The sequence below is a fragment of the Nycticebus coucang genome, chromosome 15 (genome assembly GCF_027406575.1).
Source record: "Nycticebus coucang isolate mNycCou1 chromosome 15, mNycCou1.pri, whole genome shotgun sequence".
NCBI classification, from domain to species: Eukaryota; Metazoa; Chordata; class Mammalia; order Primates; family Lorisidae; genus Nycticebus; species Nycticebus coucang.
In genome coordinates, this window is record NC_069794.1 from 16,786,025 (window position 1) to 16,811,993 (window position 25,969).

At 40.5% G+C, this 25,969-nt stretch overlaps 1 protein-coding gene across 4 annotated transcripts in view; it reads left to right on the plus strand.

The window, feature by feature from the left end:
* The window catches only part of ABCC4 (ATP binding cassette subfamily C member 4), a 242,767-nt gene that overhangs the window by 185,496 nt on the left and 31,302 nt on the right, over nucleotides 1-25,969 (plus strand). For 3 of the 4 annotated variants that reach the window (XM_053564118.1, XM_053564120.1, XM_053564119.1), the window contains 4 exons: nucleotides 4,559-4,714; nucleotides 13,676-13,765; nucleotides 22,553-22,725; nucleotides 23,171-23,276. In XM_053564118.1, coding sequence (XP_053420093.1) covers nucleotides 4,559-4,714; nucleotides 13,676-13,765; nucleotides 22,553-22,725; nucleotides 23,171-23,276 — 525 coding nt within the window. The remainder of the gene's footprint in view (nucleotides 1-4,558; nucleotides 4,715-13,675; nucleotides 13,766-22,552; nucleotides 22,726-23,170; nucleotides 23,277-25,969) is intronic. The other variant, XM_053564121.1, reaches the window with a different exon arrangement.

Below are 25,969 nucleotides of genomic sequence, written 5' to 3' on the forward strand. Positions count from 1 at the left end.
CACTGCAGACCATTTATTTCTGCTAACTGCTTCCCTTCCACTGCAGATTATTTATTTCTGCTAGCTGCTGCAGCAACCCTGTCCACGCCCCAGTGACCAGTAACAAAAACATGTGCATACACAGCTATTGCAGACAGCCCGTTACATAGGTGGAAGTGGTAAATGTGCTCTTTGCAACTGTTTCCACCACAGACCCATTTAATGGACTCTGGCCATAACCCTTATGCCATGGAAACAGTAAGTGTACAACTTCATGCCTAAATGGTGCTCAGGGAATAGCTTTAGTGAGTTGCTTGGCCCAGGGAAGCACCTAATTATTTCCATGGTTTCCCTGTGAGTCTGAAGAAGGTGAGGACTGCAGCGTGGACAGCACTAATTACAGCACTTGGTGAAAGCAGTGTCTTTCAAATTCTGTTCCTGACAGCACCAGAAGGGATGTCTGCTTACTCACAATGTTTGTATTAGATTGAACACTGTCAGTTTAATTCTGTTAATCTGCACACATCCTAGAAGCCATAAAGTATGAATTATGTAGAGAACTCAGTTAGACAACTTAGAAAACATAACCTCTAACTGCAGGTTTATATCATTGTTTGATCTTAAAACCCCCAAATCATGTATTTACTTGAGATCTAAAGGGCGTTAAAGTAAATTAAATGTGAAGACTGAATGACAGTAACTATAACAACTTGACTTTCGTGTCTTGTTCACTTGCAGTCTGTCCGTTAGCTCCACGTATGTACTTAGACATTGTATCCAGGCAGTGTCATCCTGAAATGCTTTCCCTCTGCCTGCGTGTACCGGGTTGCATCTCCTCCACGCCTGTCGCAGCATTTCCTACAGGCCGCTTGGTGTCAGACCCCATTCAGAGAGAGGCACTGTTACGGGCGAGGACTTGGGGATGTGTCAACACAGCAGAAATGAGGCTTTATTCTCTTTCCTTCCTCTCCTCTGCTCAGATTCCTGGATATTATAGTAAATAGGAAAATGTAATCAGTACTAAGCAGGTTTCTAATTCATGGATGAAATAGCAAGAAAAAATAAAGAACCAGAATGAGGTAAATACCACCGTGGCCTTCCAGGTTAGAGTCTAAACACTAGGTGCATATTCATTTAGATGATTTTGTGGTCGATTTGATCATTTTAGAGAGTACTGGGCCATTTTAAAGCCTTTTCCAGCTCTAGCAGTAGATTAATTTTGGTTTGTTATTTTTTTTTTTCTTCCTCAGAGCTTTTACTTGGATAATACATTTTTACAGATGTGTGCTAGACCTTCCTATAATGTGCAAAATATATTAGTCTCTTGCATTTCTCCTTTTTTACATAATGTTTTCTCAGCATCCACCACCCACACCCCCCGAGCCCAGAAGGTCCCACTGGCTCTGCCCGCTCATCCATCCTGGCTGCTGCAACTGTGGGGCCCAAACCAGCAGTGCCCATCTCTGGGGGACCTTGCTGGAAATGCAGATTCTCAGGCCCACCAAGCCCTCTTGAGTCAGAATCGCCATTGAACAAGGTCCTCTTGTAAAGTCATCTCTCTCCCATAAGCAAATTTTGATGATGGATAATCACGGTTTCCAAGAAGTTTCCTTGGACAGCCTGAGGTTGAGGTCATGCATCACCCCATGCCGGCGCAGCACAGCGATGATTTTGAGTTCCTGTCACTGCCAGACAGGTTCACAGTTAGCCTCGCTGCCCCAAACAGGGCTTTAGGTCTCTCTGGCTACCCTATGCCCCACGTAGCTACAGATTTCTCTCTTGGTTTCTGTTTAGCATGTCAGTTCTTCCTTTTGACAACTGATTCCCCTGAAGACAGGTACCCTCCTTGCTCAGATCTATGGGGTTCTTGTCTCACATACCACATTGTCCTTCTCTGCATCCACAGCATACTTTAAATGCCTGGTGGTGGGACCAGTATGATAGGATAGTTCATGCAACCGCACCTGCACACTGCCCCCACCTCCATCCTCCTTCCAGCTGGACAGGGAGCAGGTGCCCATCTGCGTGATAGGGAGGCTGTCAGCAGGAGAGGTGAGAGGTAGATAGGCCTGCGTTTGAGTACTTTTCTACTGCTTACAGACTGAGTTACTTCAGACAAGTTAATTAATCTCACTAAACCGCAATTTTCTCTTTTGCAAAATGAGAAACCTCTGGGGTTGTTATGTAACTTGAACAAGGCCAGGTGTAAAACGTCCTGCATAATGACCAATACAAACAAATGTTTGATCAAAGCCAGCTGTCATTATCATGGGGGCATTCAGTGAACTTCACCCCTTATCATACATAAATTGTAGCCCCCAGGAAAACAAGTGGTGGGCCACTTGTAGTCTTTTTGTGGTTAGGAGATTCTTCTGCCACACCTGTCTTTTCTTTAGTTTATTGTGTATCTGAACAGTATGGTAGTAGATTTCCTGTTAAATTTTCCAGACTGAATCAAATCTTCAACTCTATAAAACTCTTTATTGTTCACAAAGACATCATAAGTGATACGAATAATATAAAAGTGAATCTAGTATAGACCCTGCCCTCCACACATGCAGCCCAGCAGTAAAAACAAAGTCATATATAACTGCTGCTCCACACAGAAGGAGGTCTCCAGTTTTATGGATGCTTAGAAAAAAGTGACATGCTGCCCATCAGAGCTGGGAGATACCCACATGAGGGAACAGGTGGTGCACTGTCACCGAATTAGGCATTTATACCAGACTTTGTAATATGTGGTTAGGAATTCGGCAGGTAGAGGTGCATGTGAAAGGCCTTCACGTGGAGATCTCCGTGAGCTACGGGACGATGCCACGGTCCCATGGGGTGAAGAGTTAGACAACTGTAGATGTCACAGGAGTATATCCTTCTAGATAGGCAGCATACATTTTCATGGTCAGTCCTCATAGCACCCAGTTACCCCAAGGAAGTAGAGTCATGGAGCTGAGGTTGGAAAGGGTAACTGGTACCATTTTTTAGAGGACACCAGGCACAGGGCCATCCTTTGACATTTATTCTAAAAATTGAATGTGTAGGGATCCCAGAGAGAAGATGTAATAGGCAGCAAGCCAGGAGTACTCTTAGTAACGGGGAAACTGTTTCCCTTTCTAGCATCAAACTTGTGTTAGTTAAAACAAAGTACTAACACCCAGGTTGGTGAATATGTAGGGAAACAAGTAGAAGTGGAAACTGGTATCATGTTTCTGGAGGGTAGTTTGGCAGGACTTAATAGCCTCCTTTGAAAATGTTCGTACCTGTTTCTCAGCAATTTCACATCTAAGAATTTATCTTAAGGAAATAATTAAGGTTGTTTACAAAGATCTAGCCTCAAGGCTATTTAACATGGTGTTATTTATAATAGCAAAATATTAGAGACAGCCTGAACACCCACAAACGGGGGATTTGTTAAGTAAATGATTATGTGTACTGCACTATTTTGTGGCCATTAAAATAAATATTTTTTTCTGAAATAGTAAGTGAAAACAGATTACAATATGTTCATATTAAACTCATTTTGTTTAAATATAACACTTATGAACAACGGCCATCCCTTGGGAAGCTCCTGCCAGGGAATTTGCAGTTGAGGAAGGAAGGTCCTCGGTAGAAAGGCCAGTCGTGCAGGTGGGTCTAAATGCTCACTTCTGCAAGCAGGTTTCTGCAGTGCAGGTTCATTCCCAACCACCTTTTTACCTGTGTTATATTGATTCTTTGATCTTATTGTTAGGGGACTTCCTTTTCTTTCTGCTTTAACTTTAATAAGGGAAATGATACTTGACATAAATGTTTCCCAAGGGGGCAATCGTAAGTATTAATTGGTTTGTAAAACGCCTTTTGAACTGCTCAGATGAAAGGCCCCATAATAAACAGCCAATGTTATTTATGTTGTTATTGTTAATCTCATTGTGTATATTTTGGCTACTGGTTACGTTTAAGGCACTGAGACTTGCATTTGAGAATTTTAAGATGTTTGTTTCCTTTTGAGACAGAACATAACGAGGTATTTAATATTCAAGGTTTGTCTGCCAAAGGCTAATTCATCTGAAATGATACAAGTCTGGGAAAAGGAAAACTTAAGTATGACACTTCCGATTTGAATTGTTAAATGATCCCTGTGAAATGATCTGAGAAGTTCTCAAAGTTCAAAATACCCAGGCCCTAGAAGTAAAGCTCCTTTAAAAGCTGCCTCCTCATCAGCCATGTAGTGCTGGCTATTAACTGGCAGTAGGTTGATTCTGTCATTTTTTAACTCTTCTTTGGCCTGTTGTATCTGCACTATTGGGCATTTTTGCCCTCAGAACACATTTTTCAGTGACATTTTTAGTTGGCACTATTTGCGGGGGGCAGGGGGGGTTGTGCTACTGGCGTGAAGTACGTAGAGCGCAGGGATGTGGCACACACCCCATAATGCACGGAATGTAGCCCCTCACTACGGAGAATTACCCGGCCCACAACAGCAGCAGTGCTGAGGTCAAGAAACTCTTTTAGACGTCACTCATTGTCAAAAATCGGAGGTTTTCCTCCTGAGTTTGTTGCTTACTGCTGTTTTTTAATCCTCCCCTTCTGTATTTCTCTGTAGGTTGGCATTGTAGGAAGAACAGGAGCTGGAAAAAGTTCCCTCATTGCAGCCCTTTTTAGATTGTCAGAACCTGAAGGGAAAATTTGGATTGATAAGATCTTGACAACTGAGATTGGACTTCACGATTTAAGGAAGAAAATGTCCATCATTCCTCAGGTATGTAAGTCAGGGTGTCATCGTGTGCTTCTTTTATAAGGGCGGCTACGTTTAATTGCTTTTATTTTATTGCTTTTTTTTTTTTTTTTTTTTTGGAATGAAAGGATTCATCTTCCCCCCCACTAGAACATATTTTTAGCAGATACCAGGGTTGCCTTGTTCATTTATTTGTTTTCATGTGTGTATTTGATTTAATAATAACTTACCCAGATGGATTTCTGGACTCAGATCTCCCCAGGTGCCACAGTTTTATCCACTGATAACCACATAATTCTGAGAACAAAATGATAAATTGTTTAGCACTCAAGGGGTTTCTGTAGAGAAACACAGATTTTAAGTGTCTTGATGGAATTTTGCCATAGGAAATAAAGCTACCTTTTCAAGGATGATTATCTCCATTGAGAACTTTATGGGAATGTACAGAGCTGTGAGAATGAAGGTGGTTTTAGATACTTTGGGGAAACTTCTAGAATCTAGCTGTTAGTAAATGATCTTATGCAGGGAGGTGATGCATTAATATGAAGAGTTGTCCAATTTACACAGACAGAAAGTAGAGGGCTGTTCACCAGGGGCTGAGGGAAGGTGGGGATGAGGAGTTAACATTGTTTGATAGGTTCAGGGCTTCAGTTCATTAACATGAAAAAAGTCCTGTGATGGATGGTCATGATGACCAGGAAGCAATGGGAATCTTCTTCATACCATTGAAGGGTCTCTAAGATGGTTAAAGTGATACATTTTAAGCTGTATGTCTTTTACCACCAGGTTTTAACAATTAAAGATACCCATTTCAGGAACAAAAGAAAGAAGAGATTTTCAACATGTAGAATTCCCTCTGACAATTAGAAGCATGACCTAGTGATTATAGTAGGTAATGAGAGTTTATATTCCCAAGTTGTACACATCTCAAAAATGGGCCAAATGAGATTTTGTAGAGGTAATGGGCGTGTCTGTAAAGTACTTTCATATCCTTGGATGAAAGGATGTGGAGGGCCTTGCGTTACTTTTAATGCTCCTTAATAAGAAATGGTTGTGTGCTTGTGTACATAAAAGAACTCTAAATAGAGAAGTAACGTTAGACGATTCTTGGCTCTTCCAGCAATGTTTTGGAAGCACATCTGAGCAAAGACTAAATATACCTTGACATCACCAGGTTTTGGTCCTGTTCCATAAGTTTCCACCCTGCTTTTGAGCACATGCTCTGTGTATATACTCCACAGAGTATTTACAGAATAGTGCTAAGCTTTGCATGCACGTGGATTAAGGTCACCAAGTCTTATAAACACAGAACCTTTATTTTTTAACTTTATAGTATTTCTATGTCCCCAGTTGCAATGTTGCTTGATAAAAGAATCATAGTGTAGAGTGACTGTGCAATGCATAAAGTGTCCCAGGAAATCACTCAGGCAGCAGCCTGGGATAGATTCTTTCAGAGCAGACACTGAGTGTCAGTATGACCCACATTTTTATCTCCATGCTGCCTGGGGGAAGTGTGTGATCTTGATGAAGTCACTTAGCCTCCAAAGCTTCGGTTTCCTTATCTTTAAACCAGGTCTCGTAATTCCTACCTCATAGGTTCATTGCGAAAGTTTAATTGGATGAAAAATGTCTGTGGCTCTGTGCCTGGTTGTTAGGAATAAATGCTCAATAAATAGTAACTTTCTTATCAAGGACTTCAGGTATTATTACTCCTTAAGTAAAAATGGTAGCACATTCTGGAAGACTTTGCTCGTTAATTTCCATTTCTGTTTTTGTGATCCTTCGTCATTTTCTTTAAAGCAAGTTATTTATGTAAATTTAAAAAATGAAGCAGTAAAAAAACCCAAACATAAAATAGGGAGAGACATAAAGAAAGAAATCTAATGTTTTTCTCAGAAGGGACAAAAGGTGAGACTGTTGCTTTGCTTTGCTGTTTTCTGGCTTCTGGGCCACTGTGGTCTAACCCATGCACCTGGCTGCTGCTCTGAGCCCCACTAATACCTTGCAGTCCTCCACACAGGCAGCTGCCCACATCCCTTGCTCCTTTCTGCCAGTGTGGAGACAGAGGCTGTCACTCTCATTTCTGTTGTCCTGGTGCTTGTTGCAGTCCCGTAGAAGTTACACAAGTAGTAATAATCCTAACATTTTTGGAACCCTTAACATGTTTTAGCTTCTTTTTCTACCGTCTCTTGCTTAATTCCCCCAGCAATTCTATTTCATCCTCATGTAACAGATGTAAAAACTGAGGCCCACAGGGCTTAACCACACTTAACCACCTAAGCAGCAGAACCAGGATTCAGATGGAGTGAACGCAGGGAGATTCCCAACTCCAGGTCCTGAGCTTCTGCACACTCAGCTAGGGACTTGGAAACTGCTTTAGCTGGCGGGAAGGAATTGCAGTCACAGCCCAACTTTGCAATGTGATTCCACATGGGCGTATGAACACACACAGAAACAAAAATTTCACAAAACAGCATTACCCTGTGCTTTTGTGCTCTAGTGTTTTCTATTATAACCGTTCAATTCTAGTTCATAAAAAGACAGGATGATGGCCATAAGCCTCAAAATTGATTTCATGATCCCTTGGTTGCACCTGCAGTTTACAAAACGCTGCACGTGCCTCTCTGTCCTGTCCTAATTGGCTCAGGTCCTGCTCTGTCAGCCCCACCATGCAAAGAGCCTTGTGGATATTAACAATTCTCATGGCAGCCCGCTACATGGGTAGTATAGACTCATTTTCCAAGAAAGAAACCAAGGCTTGGAGAGATTTGTAACTTACTTTAAAGCAAACAGTGAGTAAGTATTAGAAGCAAAACTCAGGACTATCAAGACTCCAAGTATTATTTTCAGTAAATGTCTGTTGAGCAAAATGACATCTCATCAGATATTCCTCCCACTGTTGTTTATATTTCAGAATATTATGGGGGTACAAATGTTGAGGTTACATGGATTGCTTTGTGCTGCTTGAGACGAAGGTAGAAGTGTGCCCAGCCCTCTACCCGCTGGTTTTCTGTCTACCCCACTTAACAGACATTCCCAAAAGCCATCAATAAAGAGAATAAACACAGAACAAAGTCCCAAGACCTACAGCTTGCGTCCCTCATTTGGATGTTAGGTGGTTTAGAAAGACTAAATCGCTTTATGTTTTTCTTTGCCAAAGACTTCAAGTGGCATTCATATCCCTAAAATAAAATTATTTTAGAAACAGTCTATTCACTTATGTTCTGTGGCCTAATGAGCGTCTAGAGGGGACAGTGCAAGCCTTACCTTGCGGGAGCTCACAGACCTTTGTCTGTCTTGTCTTACTGGCTGCAGAGGTGGGAGAACTCTGCAGACGTTAGGGTGCCTGAAGGTTACTGCTCTGCAGTGCAGAAAGTGCACATCCCTCTTCCTGGTATTGAGTGGGAAGCAGGGTTGCCTGTGTCATACCCTAATTTAGGGGACTTAGGAAGTTTGAAGCAAATACAGTAAGAGGGACAACAGGTGCTGTCTCTTTGAGGGGTAGGTGAGTGGGGCCTGCGACTGCTCTCTCCTGGGTGGAGCAGCTTCTGTGTTCTCCTTTTCCCAGGCTCATCCCCTTAAGTTATGGTTCAGAGTATGCCAGACCTCTTAACCCCACAACGCACAATTCAGAATTAAGGGTAGGTGGTAGCAGCACAGACTTGGGTGGGCACAGGAACTGTGACATGCACCAGACATGGGCCAGTTCTGGAGTCACTTTAAAAAGCAAATTCTGTTTCCTTAAGTATGTACTCTTCTCAATTTGTGTTTAAAATGTCAAGAAGGAGGAAAGCAGAGCAGGTGGCTGAAATCCACGCTTCTTCCAGGCACATCACCCAAATTGGTTAAATGCAGTCCCCAAAGCCAACATTGAGGTGATTCTGTGGTCAGAAAATAAATATCTTGCTTAATCTGGAAAGATCTGAAAAGTCGAATTTCAGAACTTTTGAATGGATATTTTACATCTAGAGCCCCTATCCCATTGGCACAAAGAAAATGTTTTCAATTGAGAAATAATTCCATATTCTCAATGGGATTCAATAAAATTGAATTGAAATTCAATATTCTTGGTAGCATCCTAAGGGTTGGCAACAGCTATAATCTCTTATCATGAAATAGATTAATTTTGTAAGTTTAATAGATTTGTAATTTATTTGTTTTATTTTTATTTCTTAATTGTTTTTGTACTTTCTCATCCCCTCACTGCTACAAGTCTTCTGCTGTTTTTGTATTTTTATTCCCTGAGTTTTCTTTAGTAGGTTGAAAAGGTTAACCCGAGCTGTGTCTCTTGAGACTTCTTTTTATTACTTGATTTTTTTCTTGCTCTCTTTTTCTTTTTTTTTTCCTTTTTCTTTTTGAGAACAAAACTCAAAGAGAAAAAGAAGTAGGTATGCCATTACTAGTAAAGAAATACAATTGGATTCCAGCCTAATGCAGTTCGGCCTTTGTTTCTGCACAGTGGAATCTTCATTAAAGCCCATGGAGCTGCTCCCTGGAGCTGCTGACCTTTTTGTATCTAAAGAAGACTTTACTTGACTAAATTCTTTTCCTTTGTTGGTGGACAATGTTCTTTTCTTTGAAAAATGGATGATGATCTGTTCATTTGAAGGCCACAGGATTTAAAAAATAAAAAAATAAAAAAGGAAAAAGAAGGAAACCAAGATTTAAAAGTGACTTTAGGTGATTCCCTTAATCATGAGATAGGGAGATGAGTTGCCTTTATTAAAGATTCTCAAGGTTTTGTTTTTGTTTTATTCTTGGGGATTCATAAGATTCTCAAGTTTTGAAAGTGAAACTGAAGCTCTTTGGACACTGGAAAATGACAGTACTGGGTATGGTAGAATATATATTTTAGGAAATAGAAGTTTCCTGGTTTGGGACCCCAAAAGATGAGAGTGAAGTGGAGTGTTGCGCTTTATCTCGCCTGTTTGTAACTATTCAGACGGTTTGTGTCTTGGTCCCGAGTCCCAGGGCCCAGGTCGTCTTAAGTGTCTGAAGGTTTGTGGGTAGAGTTTCTTCTGGAGATAAGGAGAGGCTTGTCTTCCAATGGTGTATACAAAAGCTCTCGCAAGACTGGAGTTTTCAGTCTTGCTGCTGTATTGAGGGATTATCAATTTACTACACTAAATACTTTTATTTAGAATGAACATTTCTGGGTCACCTGCCTAATATGAACTTCTGTTATTTAGCAACAGAGGAAAATGGCACAAGGATATTGAAAAAAAAACAAAAAAACAAAAAAACTTTAAACAAAAACTAGATTTGATCCTAGTGCCACATTTAATATATTACATTCCACAAGATCATTTGTTTCCCCGACTGTACCATGCCAGCTCACTAGAGGTTAAAATAAAACTGTTCTTAAATGAGATTTAAATATGTACCTTCAAAAGAAATATACTTAGTCTAGTAAATTTTGTGTCTGTCTACATGAAGGTTGTATGTCCTACCATAAATCTCTACTCTGAATTGTTCTTCCTGCAAACATTTTTGCAACACTTAATTTATAAGATTAGTTTATTAACTCCATTGCATGGAGGTGGGTACTTTAACTAATAATGTCTATCAGAAGTGATAATTAATTTGACTCTTATCTGCTCTTGCAGTATGTGTCCACTAGGAGCGCTCTTACTACCTTTTGGAGCTAATATAATGGTTTGTTAATTGGCAAGGGAATGGAAAGTAGACGAGCAGAAACCAAAACGAACACCTGGTATAAAACCCATTGGCATATTAAAAACAGACGTTGTTAACAAATTGCCTGATGGTTTAAAGAAAAATATAGCTTCAGTCAGTTAATGTTTTATTAAATCATTCTCCTCATTCAACAAGTTTTGATTAACATTCTACTCATTATGAAATATAGTATATCTGGCATGTCATACAAAGAAGAATACTCTTATTTACTAAACTCTTCAGTCTAATGCTGCTATATAAACACAAGTAATTGCCTAATAATTTCCCTTTACATTGACAGCCTGGATTTAACTGGGGACCCTTATGGCAGTAGGAAATGCTGAAACTTAAATTTTATCTTTTTGTGGCGGTCAGCAGTGATTTGGTAATGTTGAGCAGAAGCTGTGTGGGGCCCGCAGAGCGCCCGAGGTCAGAGTTCAGAGCATAGCCTTAAGCACCGCAGACTCGGTGGGGCTCGGAAGTAGCAAATCAGGCTTACGTGAAGAATCTCACTTTAGTTCCCAGTCTTTGGGGAGGTTCTGGAGATAAGGAGAGGCTTGTCTTTTTGCTAAAGGGAACAAGGTGAGGAAGGTGACAGGTGAGGGCTGGGTCATGGATACGGGATTAGAGTGTGTATTCTTCTTCTGGTGTTCTTTTGAGCCACCAAAGCCACGCTTCCCAAATATTCCTACATATACCAGTACTATAACCTCTTTAATTGCTTTGGGAAGGAAGAATGGTCATTCTTTAAACAGCAAAGGAATTTTTTCAGAGATTGTCCTGCGCATCATCTCGCTAGAGTGAATATGAAAGCCCAGCTGCCAGGTAGATACTCTGTCAAACCCTAGACCTGTTACCTGGTGTGATTCTGCTCTATGAACAGAACTTGAAGGGAAAAAAGTTCAGGTGATATAAGCTGTCGTAGACAGGAAATGGACCTGTCTTTTTTTTTTCTGAGATAGAGTCTCGCCCTGTCTCCTGGACTAAAGTACAATGTCATCATCATCAGTCACAGCAACCTCCAACTCCTGGGCTCCAGCCATCCTCCTGCCTCAGCCTCCTGAGTAGCTGGGACTGCAGGAGCCTACCACAATGCCTGGCTAATTTTTTTTTTTTTTTTTTTTAGCAGAAATAGGGTCTCACTCTTGCCCAGCTGATCTTGAACTCCTGAGCTCAAGTGGTCCTCCCACCTCGGACTCCCAGGGTGCTAGGATTACAGGTGCTGGCCATGTTGCCCAGCTTGGACCTGTCATTAAAATTAATGAAGACACCACCTCTCATGGCTCCAGCTGGGTTCAAAGCTCATTTCTTAACCTATTCACTTTTGTCCCCTTTATCTCCTGAAACATCTCCCCTCAGAGAGTCTCAGAGAAGACTTCCCACAGTTAGAGTCCTCTTAGGAGATGGAAGGAGCCTGAGAGAGAGAGAGAGAGAGAGGGAGAGAGAGAAAGACAGTGAGTGTCTTGGGTGACAGCCTTCCCTCACCTGGCCATTTGCTCCTGTGAACCTTGTATAGACAATGACAGGAGGAGAACTCCCCAGCTAGTTGGAATATTTAAGTTGATCATTGCAAAGACTAATGTTTTTTAAATCTGGAGTAAGTGGAATGATGGTTATTCCCCATGGTCACCACCCCTGAAATTTCCCACCATTGCTTAGATGATTCTTCAGACGTTGATCTTAAATTCAGTAATTTTAATGGGAGACCTTAAATGTTTCAGTTCTGTTCCATCATCATTTGGAAACATCATGTGACTTAGCAATTTTTTTTTTTCAGTGCTTCTTAGGCATATGGGCCTCTTCATCAACTATGTGCAAATAAAGTTCCCATTTTAGTATCTTTCTAATATTTGGATTTTGCCAAGAGATATGTATTTTTTGGTGTCACACTGTGTACTTACTATGTCCATTTTCTCTTCACTAGTCTTAAAACTGAGATAATAAGGCTGGGAGTGGTGGCTCATGCCGAGCACTCTGGGAGGCTGAAGCTGGTGGATTGCTCGAGCTCAAGAGTTCAAGACCAGCCTAAGCAATAGCAAGACCCCATCGCTAATAAAAGTAGAAAAACTAGTCAGGCATTGTGGTGGGCTGCAGTCCTAGGTACTCGGGAGGCTGAGGCAAGATGATGTCTTGAGCCCAAGAGTTTGAGGTTGCTGTCAGCTATGATGGCATGACACTCTACCCAGGGTAACAGAGTGAGACTCTGTCTAAAGAAAAAACTGAGATAATAAGTCTCATTCTTCATGGCTAGAGAAGAGCCTTCTTCTTAATCTATCTTCTCTGGCTTTGAGAAGTGAGGAGGAACAGTTCTGCCCCAGGGCCAGGTAAGATCCCAGCACCTGTGGAAGAGTCACATCTTTTTTTCCCCACATCTGGGCATCCCATGGTCCTGCCACCTTCATAGTTGGTTGGGCAAGATAAAGCTCATGTCCTTGTGGTCTGTGTTGCTGGAACCTTCTAAAAGAAAACATTTATACATCTTGCATAAGCCAATTATAGGATTCTCTCTTGAAATCAGGAGGCCAAGAGTCATTCATTTGTGGGCTCCTTAAAAGGAGGAATAGGAACAGCTATTTGAATTAAAATAATTTTATTATGATGTGCTTCTCGGTATCAGGTTACTGCACTTTTAGTTACGTAATCTCCTATGAGGCATGTGACCCTGTTGCACGGACAAGATACCGTGAGGAATTGGTGATGTGAAAACAGTGACTGTCCTTCCATGAATAGAGGTGCCACTGACCCCATTCAATTATATCTTTTTTGGACAAAGATCTGAATGTCCCATTTTTATGGGTGGACAGATCCCCAATCCTATAGGACCGTTTTACTTGTGGAGAAAATACCTTATTTTCTTCTTCAGTACAAATTGGAAACTATTTAACAATTTTGCTTTGAAGCACAAACTTCAACTAAACATGCTGTTGGTATTTTCCTATATCACATCAGCGCTGACAGTTTCTGTAGCTCTCCTGATAAAAACTTTCTGAAATAATTACATCCTTGTATGTCCTGTTTAAGCAGATAATACCAGGAAAGCATTTGTACAAGTCAAGTCTTTTTCTCCCCATTTCCTTCTTCAGATGGCTCACTGCAACAGATTCTTTTTTTAGTGTTCAATGGCCCAGAAGATATTTTCATGCATACTTTGTAAAATAGAAAACTAATTTGTAAACAGGCATTTGAAACTCTATAACCTAATGATTATTGTGAATTTTGGTTTTTTGTCTTTTAATTCTGTTCTGAAAGTTAGCATTGGAATAAAATGAAGAGGCTGTGGTAATGACATTCACCATTTTGGGCATTTAGGAACCTGTTTTGTTTACTGGAACAATGAGGAAAAACCTGGATCCCTTTAATGAGCACACAGATGAGGAACTCTGGAATGCCTTAAGTGAGGTAATTTATAAAATATAATTATCTTTACTTTGTTAGCATATGTATATGTACATTTATAGCATTGTAGGTAATTAAGGGGAGCTTACTGATTAAACTAACTCTGTTCACTACCAGAGAACATTGAGGATACAGATACATGAAGTGTGTATATTGATGATATTGAAAACCATTCTCATTTTAATTCTCTTTCTATATCTCCTCCAAAACAGCCAGAGATGTTCTTACTTGTCCATAGCATGCTGAACTAGAAGTTGTATTCATGGGCAAATTCTTTTGGTTACTATGCTATCCTGCAACATTGATTTTGTAGCTCTTTTTTAGGAAACATCTCATAAGTGAAGACAATAATAGTTTTTCATTATTAACTGAAAGGTAAACGAGATCATATTTATGAAATGCTTTGAAGTTTTGTAAGGAAGTGTTTTTTTTTTTGTTTTTTTTGTTTTTTTGGTTTTTTTTTGCGGTTTTTGGCTGGGGATGGGCTTGAACCCACCACCTCTGGCATATGGGGCCGGTGCCCTACTCCTTGAGCCACAGGCGCCGCCCTAAGGAAGTGTTTCTATAAAGGTAAATTATACACTTAGAATGTGACAATTGGCAATCTTAACTGGCAAAAATAACTTTAATGATTCAGAGTGAATGCAGATAACAGAATCCTGTAGGCTTTGCTAGATTTTTATGCCAATACATTGATTTCTAGAGGATTTTCTATTATTTGTGTAATCATTCGCTTTAAGCCACTTCTTGGAATTTCTTTGCTTCTGCATGAACAGGATTTTGATTGTTAAGGTGCTGTTTGTATATTTGACACTGGTGAATTTTCATGCTCACCCTACTTCTGTGAATTAAATTTTCAGCTACTTGATGATGGAAACCTTATTGCAAGGTCCTAGCTCAGTCTTATACTTTTAAAAAGTAAAATAAACATATATTGATTGGTTGATCTCTTCGTTTCAGAGAATTGTGGCTTATTTCCTTTTTTTTTTGCTTATTTCTTTAAAAAAAAAAAAAAGTAACAGTCACAGCCACAGTGACCAGTTCCTCACCATTGTTATTGTTTTCAATGTCATTGTCACTGTTGTCCTTCCCTCCGATCATTAATTTATGGATGAGTTGTGACTGTGAGCAAGCAGATTTGTAGGCCTGACAGTTTACTGCCATCAATTCTTGTTTCTGAAGGCATGTCAGTGCCAGGTCCTCACACAGCCACCCTGCTTTGCAGCAGTGCTGGGGAGTTTATATTCCTGAATTGTGTGAATTACTTGTACTTGAATGTCTGTTGACCTTTTATTCCATGTGAGTCTTTCTGCAGTGAAATTCTGAAAGTTAAGAAGGGGGAAAACAATTAACCATCCAATAGGAGGAAAGATAATTTGACCCACTTCACTTGATCTCACAGATGGAGAAGTTTAATAGTGAAATTGTGATATACCCTAAAAGAACAGGAATTACTAGTAAAGTATTTTTCTATTTGCTTCAGACCTTCAAATTTCTCACCACAGATTCTCAGATAGGAAAATTACCTTAGAAACACATTGTTCCACGGACCGTGGACAGTAAAGAAATGTTAATTGGAAGACAATTCTATTAAAAGGCGTTGTAGAAACTTGGCTCACACTTATGTCATCTATGGCAGTCAAAATTAAAATTTTATCACCTCTCAGAATGCTGAACATGACGAGGCGATGGAGGTAGATAATGAACGGTGAGGTGCACCTTTATTTAGACTGCACTGGGAGGTTTCTGGCAATGGAGACAACAGAGCATGTGCTCTAAGGCCTGGCTGCAGAGTGTAGGCAGTGGTTTCCACGTAGTGCTCTGGAATTGACCTCAGAGATTTAGTGGTACCTCTTAGAAGTGAGAGACGATCCCATCATTGTCTTTCTCTGGAATTCCTTATGACTTTATAGGTCTTTCAATGAAGGATTTGGTGAGGTTTAAACAACTTTGTGGTTATGTTGTGATTCTAGCTGTTCTTAATCACAGATGTATTCTGGAATCTACACCTAAGAAAGTCACCAGACATTACTTATTTAGGGATAATAAGACAATAAATGGTGTGGGTTTTTTTCCTTTGGTTTTACCGAATTTTCCAAAGTTTTCCCTAGTGCACTTCTCTCCTTTTATTATCTGCATGGACTGAAAAGGCTGCACGCTCGTAGCAGATGGAACACTGAAGTTTTCACAGTAGTGATTGGAGTCTCATCAGCACAGGTGCATGCAGGCTGGTATCATTCTGATAGATCAGGGATTCTTCCCCTCAGTCCTGGACACCTCAGGGGAGTGTGTCAGAACTTCATCCCTGGGAACTGTACATATTAAGTTGTGTGTGTGTGTTTATCTGTGGAGACATCAGTCAAAGGATTCACCATGGCCAGTCTAGCACCATTCAGGTCCCTCTGGATTTCTCTGTCACAGTCTGCGGATCTACTGTCTCCAGGGCATTCTGCTTTCCATTATATCTGAATCAGGGCAGTGTTAACCACATTCATCTATTTGTATTGCTATAAAGAAAATACCTGAGGGTGGGTAATTTGTAAAGAAATGGGCCAGGCATGGTATCTCACGCCTGTAATCCTAGTACTATGGGAGGCCAAGGCAGGTGGGAACCCTTGAGGTCAGGAGTTCAAGACCAGCCTCAGCAACAGCGAGACCCCATCGCTACTAGAAATAGAAATATTAACCGGGCATCTGTAATTCTAGCTACTCAAGAAGCTGAGGCAAGAGGATCTCTTGAGCTCAAGAGATGCAGGTTGCTGTGAGCTATGATGACGCCATGGCACTCTACCCAGGGGGGCAGAGTGAGACTGTTCCAAAAAAATAAAAAAGAGAGAAATGAGCTCTGTTTGGCTCATGGTTTGACAGGCTATACAAGCATGGCACCAGCATCTGGTTCTGGTGAGGACGTTGGGCAACTTCCATTCAAGGTAGAAGGCAAAGCAAGAGCTGGCGTGTGATGTGGGAAGAGAGGAGGTGGTGGCAGGCTCCTTTAGACAAGCCACTCTCACAGGGACAAATAACACAAGAATCACTCTGTTTTGGGGAGGGCAATACATCATTCATGAGGGTTCTGCCCTCATGACCCAAACATCTCCCACCAGGCCCCACACTCAACACTGGGGACCAAATTTCAATATGAGATTTAGAGGGACCAGACATCAAACCCTATCAGTGACCCATCCTGCATTCCATGGGTAGTAGAGGGCCTGTTGTTACTTGGAAAGTCCCTTTAACATGGTCTGAAAACCACAGTGAAATAGTTTATACATGATGCCCAACTGGAAGGAGGAGCTTAAACTCAATAGTGTTGGCTTGAGATTCATTAAGAAGGCAATATTTGTTTTTCTTCTTTAACAACTTCAAATAAAAAGGTTCTTTTCATTGGTTTAACATTCTCTTATTTCTTCCTTTCCATTCTTCCTCAGAGCAGGTGGTTTCTGAGATAGAGAGGGAAGTTTTCCATCCAGAAGGGAGACAGTCCTATAGATGTTACTCAACTTATTGTGAGCTCTTGTAAAAATATTCTTAAAATTGTCTTGACTACTGAAAAATAGTTAGCTATGAACTTAAGAAAGTTTGCTAGAATTAGTGTTAGTTGGTTGCTTAAAAAGTAAAGACGGTTTTGTAAATGTGGAAGCAGTGACTAAAGTTTGAAGTAGTTCATCAGAAAAAAGGTCAAAAGATCACAGTAGATAAAACTCAAGAAAATAAAACAGCACCATGTTATTTCTGTTTTTTTAAAAAAAACTTTAATACTGGGATATACAATCAAGAAAGAGTGGGTTCTGTAATGTCAAGGCAGTAAAGAAATCATCCAATTATGTTCAGCTTCAATAGCATCTGTGTTAGGAAATAAGTATGTCTTGTGTACAGGAAACCATGCTGTAGAAATCGGCACCTAAGCAGTGATATGTCCTCTAGGCCTCCTGTCCTCTGTACCTGCCACCTCCATCTCCCCCAGGCCTTATATTCCTGGGAATGGGCTCTCCCTTTCCTGGCTTTGTTCTAGTAAACCTGGCCCCCATCTGTTGATTTGCTTTGATTATATTTCAATCTTGCCCAAAACACTTTTTTTTTTTTTTTTTTGTGGTTTTTGACCGGGGCTGGGTTTGAACCCGCCACCTCCGGCATATGGGACCGGCACCCTACTCCTTGAGCCACAGGCACCACCCTAAAACACTTTTCTTTTAAAAAGAAAGTTCCAGAAAAATATAGTCATAGACTCTGACATCCAGGTGAACCTCCAGTGAGGGGCACAGGCACCTGGGAGGTATAGTGCACATAGCAGGTTTCTTTGAACACATCTATGTTGATAGAAATGGGGTGGTCTTATAAATTCAGTTTCTTATTTTCAGTTTTTCTATAGTTTACTATTGTCCTAAGCTTAAAAATAATCCGAAGTACTCTATACCGAGATAATGTGATTTTGAATAGTATTTCATCAGTTTATCTAAAATTCTAAATGTTTAAAAATGTAGCAAACATGAAGTTTTCTATATATTAAAGTGTTATGCTATCTTGGAACCAGTTAATTTTTATGAGGAATGTTCTTTTTGTAATAACATTTAATAATTAAATGATGTATTATGTAAGTTTTATATCTATACGGATTTATTTTCTAATTTATAAGAGCAGATAAATCAAAAAATGAGATATACTGTGACTTCGTGAATTCATTTGTCAAATATTTATTGGGAACTTTTTATATAGGTATTATAAATTCTCAACATGGCAGTCATCGGGAGACATAAAGTCACTACCCTCTTAAAGCATAAATTCTTATAGAGAAGATAGAAAATAAAGAAATGCTTATTTGATACAATGTTAGGTACTAATAAATGCAATGAAAAAATACAGTCCTTCATAAAGAGAGCTAGATGACAGTATTATTAATATGGGCAGTATCTTTTGATCTCTTATTTTATATCAAGCACTATTCTAAGCACTATATGTACTGGCTTATTGTATATTCCAAAAATGTTACAAAATAGACATCTTTATTATAATAATATTAAGATTTTTCCCTCCCCATTGCCCTGGGTAGAGTGCTGTGCTATCATAACTCACAGCAACCTCAAATTCCTGGATTCAAGAGATCCTCTTGCCTCAGCCACCTGAGTAGCTGGCACCACAGGCATGCACCAAAATGCCCTGCTATTTTTTTCTATTTTTAGTAGAGATGGGGTCTCAGTCTTGCTCAGGCTGGAATTATGACCTTATTTTCAAGTTAGGAACCTGGGATAGAGAAAGTTCAGGAATTTGCTTCAATTGGCAGAGCCAGGCAGGACTGAAGCCCACGTTCGCTGTCTGGTTTCAAGGTCCCAGTTTTTTTATTTTAAAATCTTTGTATCACAGAAAGTCAGAGGCATTGCTTCTTGGCCTTTTGGCTAAGATCAAGTGTAGAAAGTCCAAGGAATAGTACAATGAGCATGAAAATGCCCTTTACCTGTTTTCACCAGATGTTAATGCAGTATTTTGTCACATTTGCTTCCTCTTTGCTATAGTCTGTGTCTATATTTTGCCAAATGATTTGAAAGTAAGTTGTAGACATTTTCATTTAGTTACAACTCACCCTGAAATGAGTTGATACATACCTCGTAATAGCAGGCACTATCTCCTATATAACATAATGTAGTTATCTCCCCCAAGAAATTTAATAGTAATGTATTAGTGTTTTCAGTGGAGTTTAATTTTTTTTTAATTTTTAGAGAGAGGGTCTCGCTCTGTCACTCAGGCTGGACTGCAGTGGCATGATCATAGTTCACTGCAGCCCAGACTCCGGGGTTCAAGTGATGCTCACGTCTTAGCCTCACAAGTAGGTAGGACTACCACCATACTCGGCTAATTTTTAAAATTGTTTGTGGTGATGTGGTCTCACTCTGTTGCCCAGGCTGCTCCTCGGGGCTTCCCAAAATGCTGGGATTATAGGCATGAGCCATAGCATCTGACCTGTAATGCCGTCTTCTAATATATGTCCAAACGTCCTCACTAAGTTCTGCTGCCTCCATTGTCTTTTTCTTGGTTCTAATACTTAATCACAACTCTAATGTATGATAACACTGGTAGAGGGCCTTCTCATTTGTATCATTCTCATAACTATCCCTGATTCATAAATGAAGATAGAGTCTCAGAAATCCGTTTTCTGGAAAACGTCGTTCTCCTTCTTCATCTCAGGGCCTTATCCTTCAGGTAGATACGGGCACCCTGAAGAGGTGATGAGATTCCACCTTAGTCATGGGCAAAGCCCGCCTGTTATCTCAAGAAAAGATGTATTCGTGTGTACCAATTCAGTAGAAAAAGCTCATAAACACCTGGCCACGCTCACCTTTTGACATATTCCATCACTTTGGGTATGGATCTATAAATATGGCTCATTAAAAGAATATTTGTTAGGGCCTCATGTCTGTAATCCTAGCACTCTGGGAGTGGGTGGATTGCCCGAGCTCACAGCTTCAAGACCAGCCTAAGAAAGAACAAGACCCCATCTCTAAAAATAGCCAGGTGTGTGGCAGGTGCCTGTAGACCCAGCTACTCTGGAGGATGAGGCAAGAAAATTGCGTGAGCCCAAGAGTTTGAGGTTGCTATGAATCTGACACCACAGCACTTTACCCAAGGAGACAGAGGGAGACTCTGTCTCCAAAAAAGAAAAAACAAAAAAAAAAAGAGTACTTGTTAAGTCTTCTTCTCTATGATTGGAAAGGCTTGGTTGATATTCTGTAATTATCAGTTCAGAGTCTCGCACCATAATCCTACCTTACATGCTTATGCTAAATACCAATACTATGTTTAATCCTAATTCAGAATTCCCATTTGTTTGAGTTGGACTTACATCATGAGTGCAATTCAATATCGCATCCATAGAAGCACTTCCGTAGTTAGGGTGCCATGACAATGTTGCCCACTTACCCTTAGTTTTTTGCTGTTTGACACTGTAATGCTGTATACCTGCTTCCTGGCCCTCACTCGTCAACCTGCTCTTCTCTTCCTTTGAGGCGTATTGACTCTCTGTTCCTCTATAGGTCTGAAACATAGCCTGAGTTCGGCTCTCGTTGTGTAAAATTTCCTCAGCACAAATAGTAATTGAGCTGAACCTCTATTCAATGTAGTCTCAGATCATCTTATAACTAATTAATGAGTTAATACACCATCTATCCCCCATAGTCTTCGGTAAGAAAATATTATATTGTGTTCCGGTTTCCATGAGTTTTTGTTCACTACAAAACGTGTATGAGACTGAAGCACTGCACTTGACTGCCTTAGCACTGTGGGATTAAATTTGGAAAAGAACTTTCACCAAAATAGGCTCCAGATTTCCTAGCACCTTGGGGTACTCTTTCCCATTATTTGAATTTTTACTCTTTTAATTTTTCCATTTGATTAAAACCTTCCAAAATGGCCAAATCCCTTGTATCTTCGGAGAACCATACTCCCTACAGTAATATTCTCTTTTAACTTTCCCTTTAGTATACTGATGCCTGTGTAAAATATGCATTGGAAAACGTGACTCAACCATAAAGATCCTTTGACCTTTTCTACAGAAACTACATTGATATAAAGAGCTTCATTTTTTGACAGATTTCGTTAAGTTCCTGAGAAGGATTCTTGGTGGATGTAATGTACCAAGGAATTCCAATGTTGGGGGACATGGAGATGATTTTTTTTTTTTTTTTTTACCAACTTCATTAAGGTATAATTTACCATGTTTTCCTGTGTGTAATGTGCACTTTTTTGCACAAATTTTTGAGAGAAAAATAACGATGCATTTTATACATGGGTAGTACTGTTACCAGTACATAAGATTTTTTGTACCCTGTATCTGTTTTGTAATTGATTGTTAGATAAAATTTACCATAATATGTTTAAAAATTAATGTTAAAATTCCTTACAAACTTGAATTAAAAAATTACAAGTTTTTTTTCCTGCAAGTTTGTGAAAAAACCATTGGATATGCATTATGTATGGAAATGTGTTATACATGGCAAAATTTTATACATACCAGAAAATGCTCCCCTTGTAAGTAGGATTCAGTGATTTTAGTTAATTTGTAGAGTTGTGCAATTATCACAGCAATCCAGTGTCAGAACATTTCTATGACCCCAAGGAATTTCCTGCCCCAGGGCCACTACCACTCTGCTTTTAAGAAGGGACGTCTCTGGTCTTTCCATGTTTTACCAATAGGATAATTTTATGTAGCCTACTATGTATTTCTTTTTTCTTTTATTTTTGAGATGGAGTCTCACTATGTCACCCTCGGTAGAGTGCTATGGCATCACAGCTCACAGCAACCTCAAACTCTTAGGCTTAAGTGATTCTCTTGCCTCAGCCTCCTAAGAAGCTAGGACTAGAGGCGCCCACCACAAGGCCCAGCTATTTTTTGTTGCAATTGTTGTTGTTTAGCTGGCCCAGGCTTGGTTCAAACCCACCAGCCTTGGTGTATGGGGCTGGTGCCATATTCGCTGTGCTACGGGAGTGAAACCTACTGTGTATTTCTTAATGAAATCGGCACAGGCAGTGTTAGTTAACACATGACCCAGCATGAGCGACTGTGCTTATTAATGGTGACAAAGAAGCATCTTGGTTTGCATTAAGTTTCTTAAGTTAGGATGGTTTTTGTCTGAGTTGGATGCACCATCTTTCTCATTTGGCATTATCTAGAAATAACTCAGCCATAACGTGGCTGTACAAGTAAGATACAGCTTCCGAGAAAAAGGACGTGAGAGTTCTATAAAGGTTCGTCTACTTTGGTAGTAGTTTAAGATAATATCATTCTTCCTTTTATATCCACAGGTACAGCTCAAGGAAGCCATTGAAGATCTTCCTGGTAAAATGGATACTGAATTAGCAGAATCAGGATCCAATTTTAGTGTTGGACAGAGACAATTGGTGTGCCTTGCCCGGGCAATTCTCAGGAAGAATCGGATATTGATTATTGACGAAGCGACAGCAAATGTGGATCCAAGGTACAGAGCTGATGTCCATGTAACGTTGGATCCAGATTTTAAATGTGGTAAATGAGAAACATTGAAGGATACTGAGAAAGGTGTCCACATGTTGTTTGTCCCAAAGATAGCTTGATAACATTAATTCTGAAATCCAAAACATGTTTTATAGTGTTAATGACATTATTACGCATTCTTAGAGAGCTAGACTTCCTAAGTTCTCCTGATAGTCTAAACAATTTGGAGGGAAGATAGTTTCCATTGCTTTACTAAAAACAGTCAATTTCAAAGTAGACTTTTTATATTTAGTTTTTTTAAGAATAAGATTATGTCTTAAAATATTGACTTTTAAAGCATTATTAAAATATAATCCTTTTAAGATTTTTTTCTCCAAATCTCCATTGTGTGTTAGATCTTCTAAGTCTGTTTTCCCCATCTTTATGGAATTAAACTTCTTTGATTGTAGAACCGATGAGTTAATACAAAAAAAAATCCGGGAGAAGTTTGCCCATTGCACCGTGCTGACCATTGCGCACAGACTGAACACCATTATTGACAGTGACAAGATAATGGTGAGTCTTTTGTGGAATTCTAGTTGCTTCCATTTCTATTCAGTTTTTCAATTCCCTTCTTGTAAAAGTTGGTAGAAAATTAACTTACTGGCTATTTCTGTTAATTTTTCCCTTCAGCATATTTTCTACATATTCAATGCTATTAAATAACATACCTGGCATATCTTTGCATATTTTTATATTAAATGTTTGTTTTGAATTGTCATTTTCTTTACATTGGCCAATATTCCAAATGTTTGAAAATATCCCAAACCTCAGATACAACTTGTGATGCTAAGTGTCATTTCACAGAGCCATAGAACACTCTGCTTGTCAGACTCAGTTATTTGAACCTGTTGGAGTCCCTTGGGCCACAATTAAGCCTTTTATTTAAACTGCCAGGATGTTGCTGGGTAAGGTTGCAGAGTTTCTCAGCTGCTGGGACGTTCACAAGATGTGTGTGGTCAGAGGGGAGGACACAAGAAGACCCTTAACAAATTATTTCCAGAAAGGGCCTCATCACAAAAGCAAATGATTCCAACAGAAAGGATTTAACATAGGAAATTGTTACCTAAGTATTGGATAGCCAGGAAAGTGAACGTCTCACCTGCATTTTCAGATGGGATCACCAGTGGGACAGCCCACTTGTAATGACAGAGTAAGATGAGGCAGGTTTCTAATGTGCTGATAGAAGTTAGAGGCTAGGCTAGGCGGGTGGGCACGGTGGCTCATGCCTGTAATCCCAGCACTCTGGGAGAGCGAGGCAGGTGGATTGTCTGAGCTCACAAGTTTAAGACCAGCCTGAACCAGAGTGAGACCTCATCTCTAAAAATAGCCAGGCATTGTGGCAGACACCTGTAGTCCCAGCTACTTGGGAGGCTGAGGCAAGACAATCACTTGAGCCCAGGAATTTGAGGTGGCTGTGAGCTATAAGGCCACAGCTCTCTACCAAGGGCAACAAAGTGAGACTCTGTCTCAGAAAAAAAAAAAAAGGAAGTAGAGGCTTGGTGGTGCTGGCCAGAGTAGCAGAAACCAGGCAAACACTTGCCTGGGGCCCACCGTCAGTCTCCCCTGACACTCCCTAGTTAGACAAGACCTAACAGAGCCAACAGGCCATAGAGCTTCTGAGTGAGTCGTCTCAGCGGCACAGATGAGGGTGTAAAGGGCGGCTCTTGAAGCTGCACACATCACGGGCTGCACACTTTGGTGCGGGAATGTCTGTCTAGTATCTTCCTTCCAGATTTGATTGGCTCTTCCTCTTTCTTCTTTCTTTCTTCCTTTCCCCTCCCTCCTTGCCCTTCTAATTCAACCCTTCTCTCTCCCATTGGCCCTTCTCTTTTCTCTGTTTGTTTGACCAGTTTCAGTGTATCCTAGGATGTGGCTTTATCAAATGATAAGGGAAACACCCCTCAAAGGAAAAACCTTTGGCTACAAATAAGCCTAAAGGCACACGAGTTATTTTCAGCATTTGGCTGATTTCCATCCACCTTGTAGACACTAACCGTTGTCACCTCTGGCGTCCACTGGTGCTCTGATTGATAACAAGGAAGGAAATAGGTTAAAGAAGGTCTGCATAGTACTGCATGAGGAGTGACAGATGCAATCTACACTGGGATGTTGGACTTCTTATGTCCAGCAGTAACGGTGCTATCTTTTGACTTCCTGGGCAGTTTCGTTAGTATTACCTCCCACCCTGTCTCATTTTCAGATGGGATCACCAGTGGGACATCTGAGAACACCAGACTGCCAGCGTTGAGGTGGTACCTTTGGCCTTGTCAGTGCCCAGAGCTGGGTGTCTATGGGGATGGGAGCTCTGGTGTGCTTCACGGCAGGAGCAGGGCCGTACCAACCAAAAGGGTGCTGCCAGCTTTAAGCAGTGAGGTTCGTCTTCTAGGCTACAATAGCTCAGTAGGAAGCAGGGTACTCCAGCAGGCATTTGTGAGCGAAGGGGCGACAATCTCAGATTATAGGACACTGACTCTTAGATTCCAAAGCATTGTTTAGCATTTAGCATCCTTAGCCCTTTATTCCTTTGCTTTGCCTGCCCAGGGCAGTAAATGGAAAAATAACCTATCTGTGAAGCAGGTCCACTAAAAACCAGGCCCAAGTGAGGATTGTCACGGTCTGGAGGGTAACGGGTTGAAGGAGCCAGACATTCCATCCACCATACCCTGGGCAGCAGCATCACCAATGCCTGAGTTTGGAGAACTGGGTCAGGCCAAGGCTACCCAGAGAACTCACCTGTACTTTCATTTCTTTTTACCTGTCACTTTTTGTTCTTGTCCCTCTGCATTACATTTTGCAGACTGTCCCGAAAGCATCCTGCTTTCACAATAAAGAAATGGTCCCATAAAGTTCCCCTGCTTGAAGCACTTTGCCAGGTGCTGCCAGCTTCAAGCAGTGAGGCTAGTCTTCCAGGCTACAATAGCTTAGTAGGAAGCAGGGTACTCCAGCAGGTGCCATATGTCAGCAGAAAGATGGTTTAATCTTCCGCTCAGTTGTCAACCTGTTTAGAACAAAATCTTTGCTCCTAAATGTACCACATAGACTTATTTGTGGGTTTTAGTATTGCAACATTGACACTAGTGACTTCTTTTACCATCTAATGCTTGGAAATACTGTCGACTTAGAATGTATGATTGGTTGGGTAGACAGCAAGGAAGGATAGAATTTGGCAGATCTGGCAGCTGGTTGCTTCTAAAACTGATCTATCA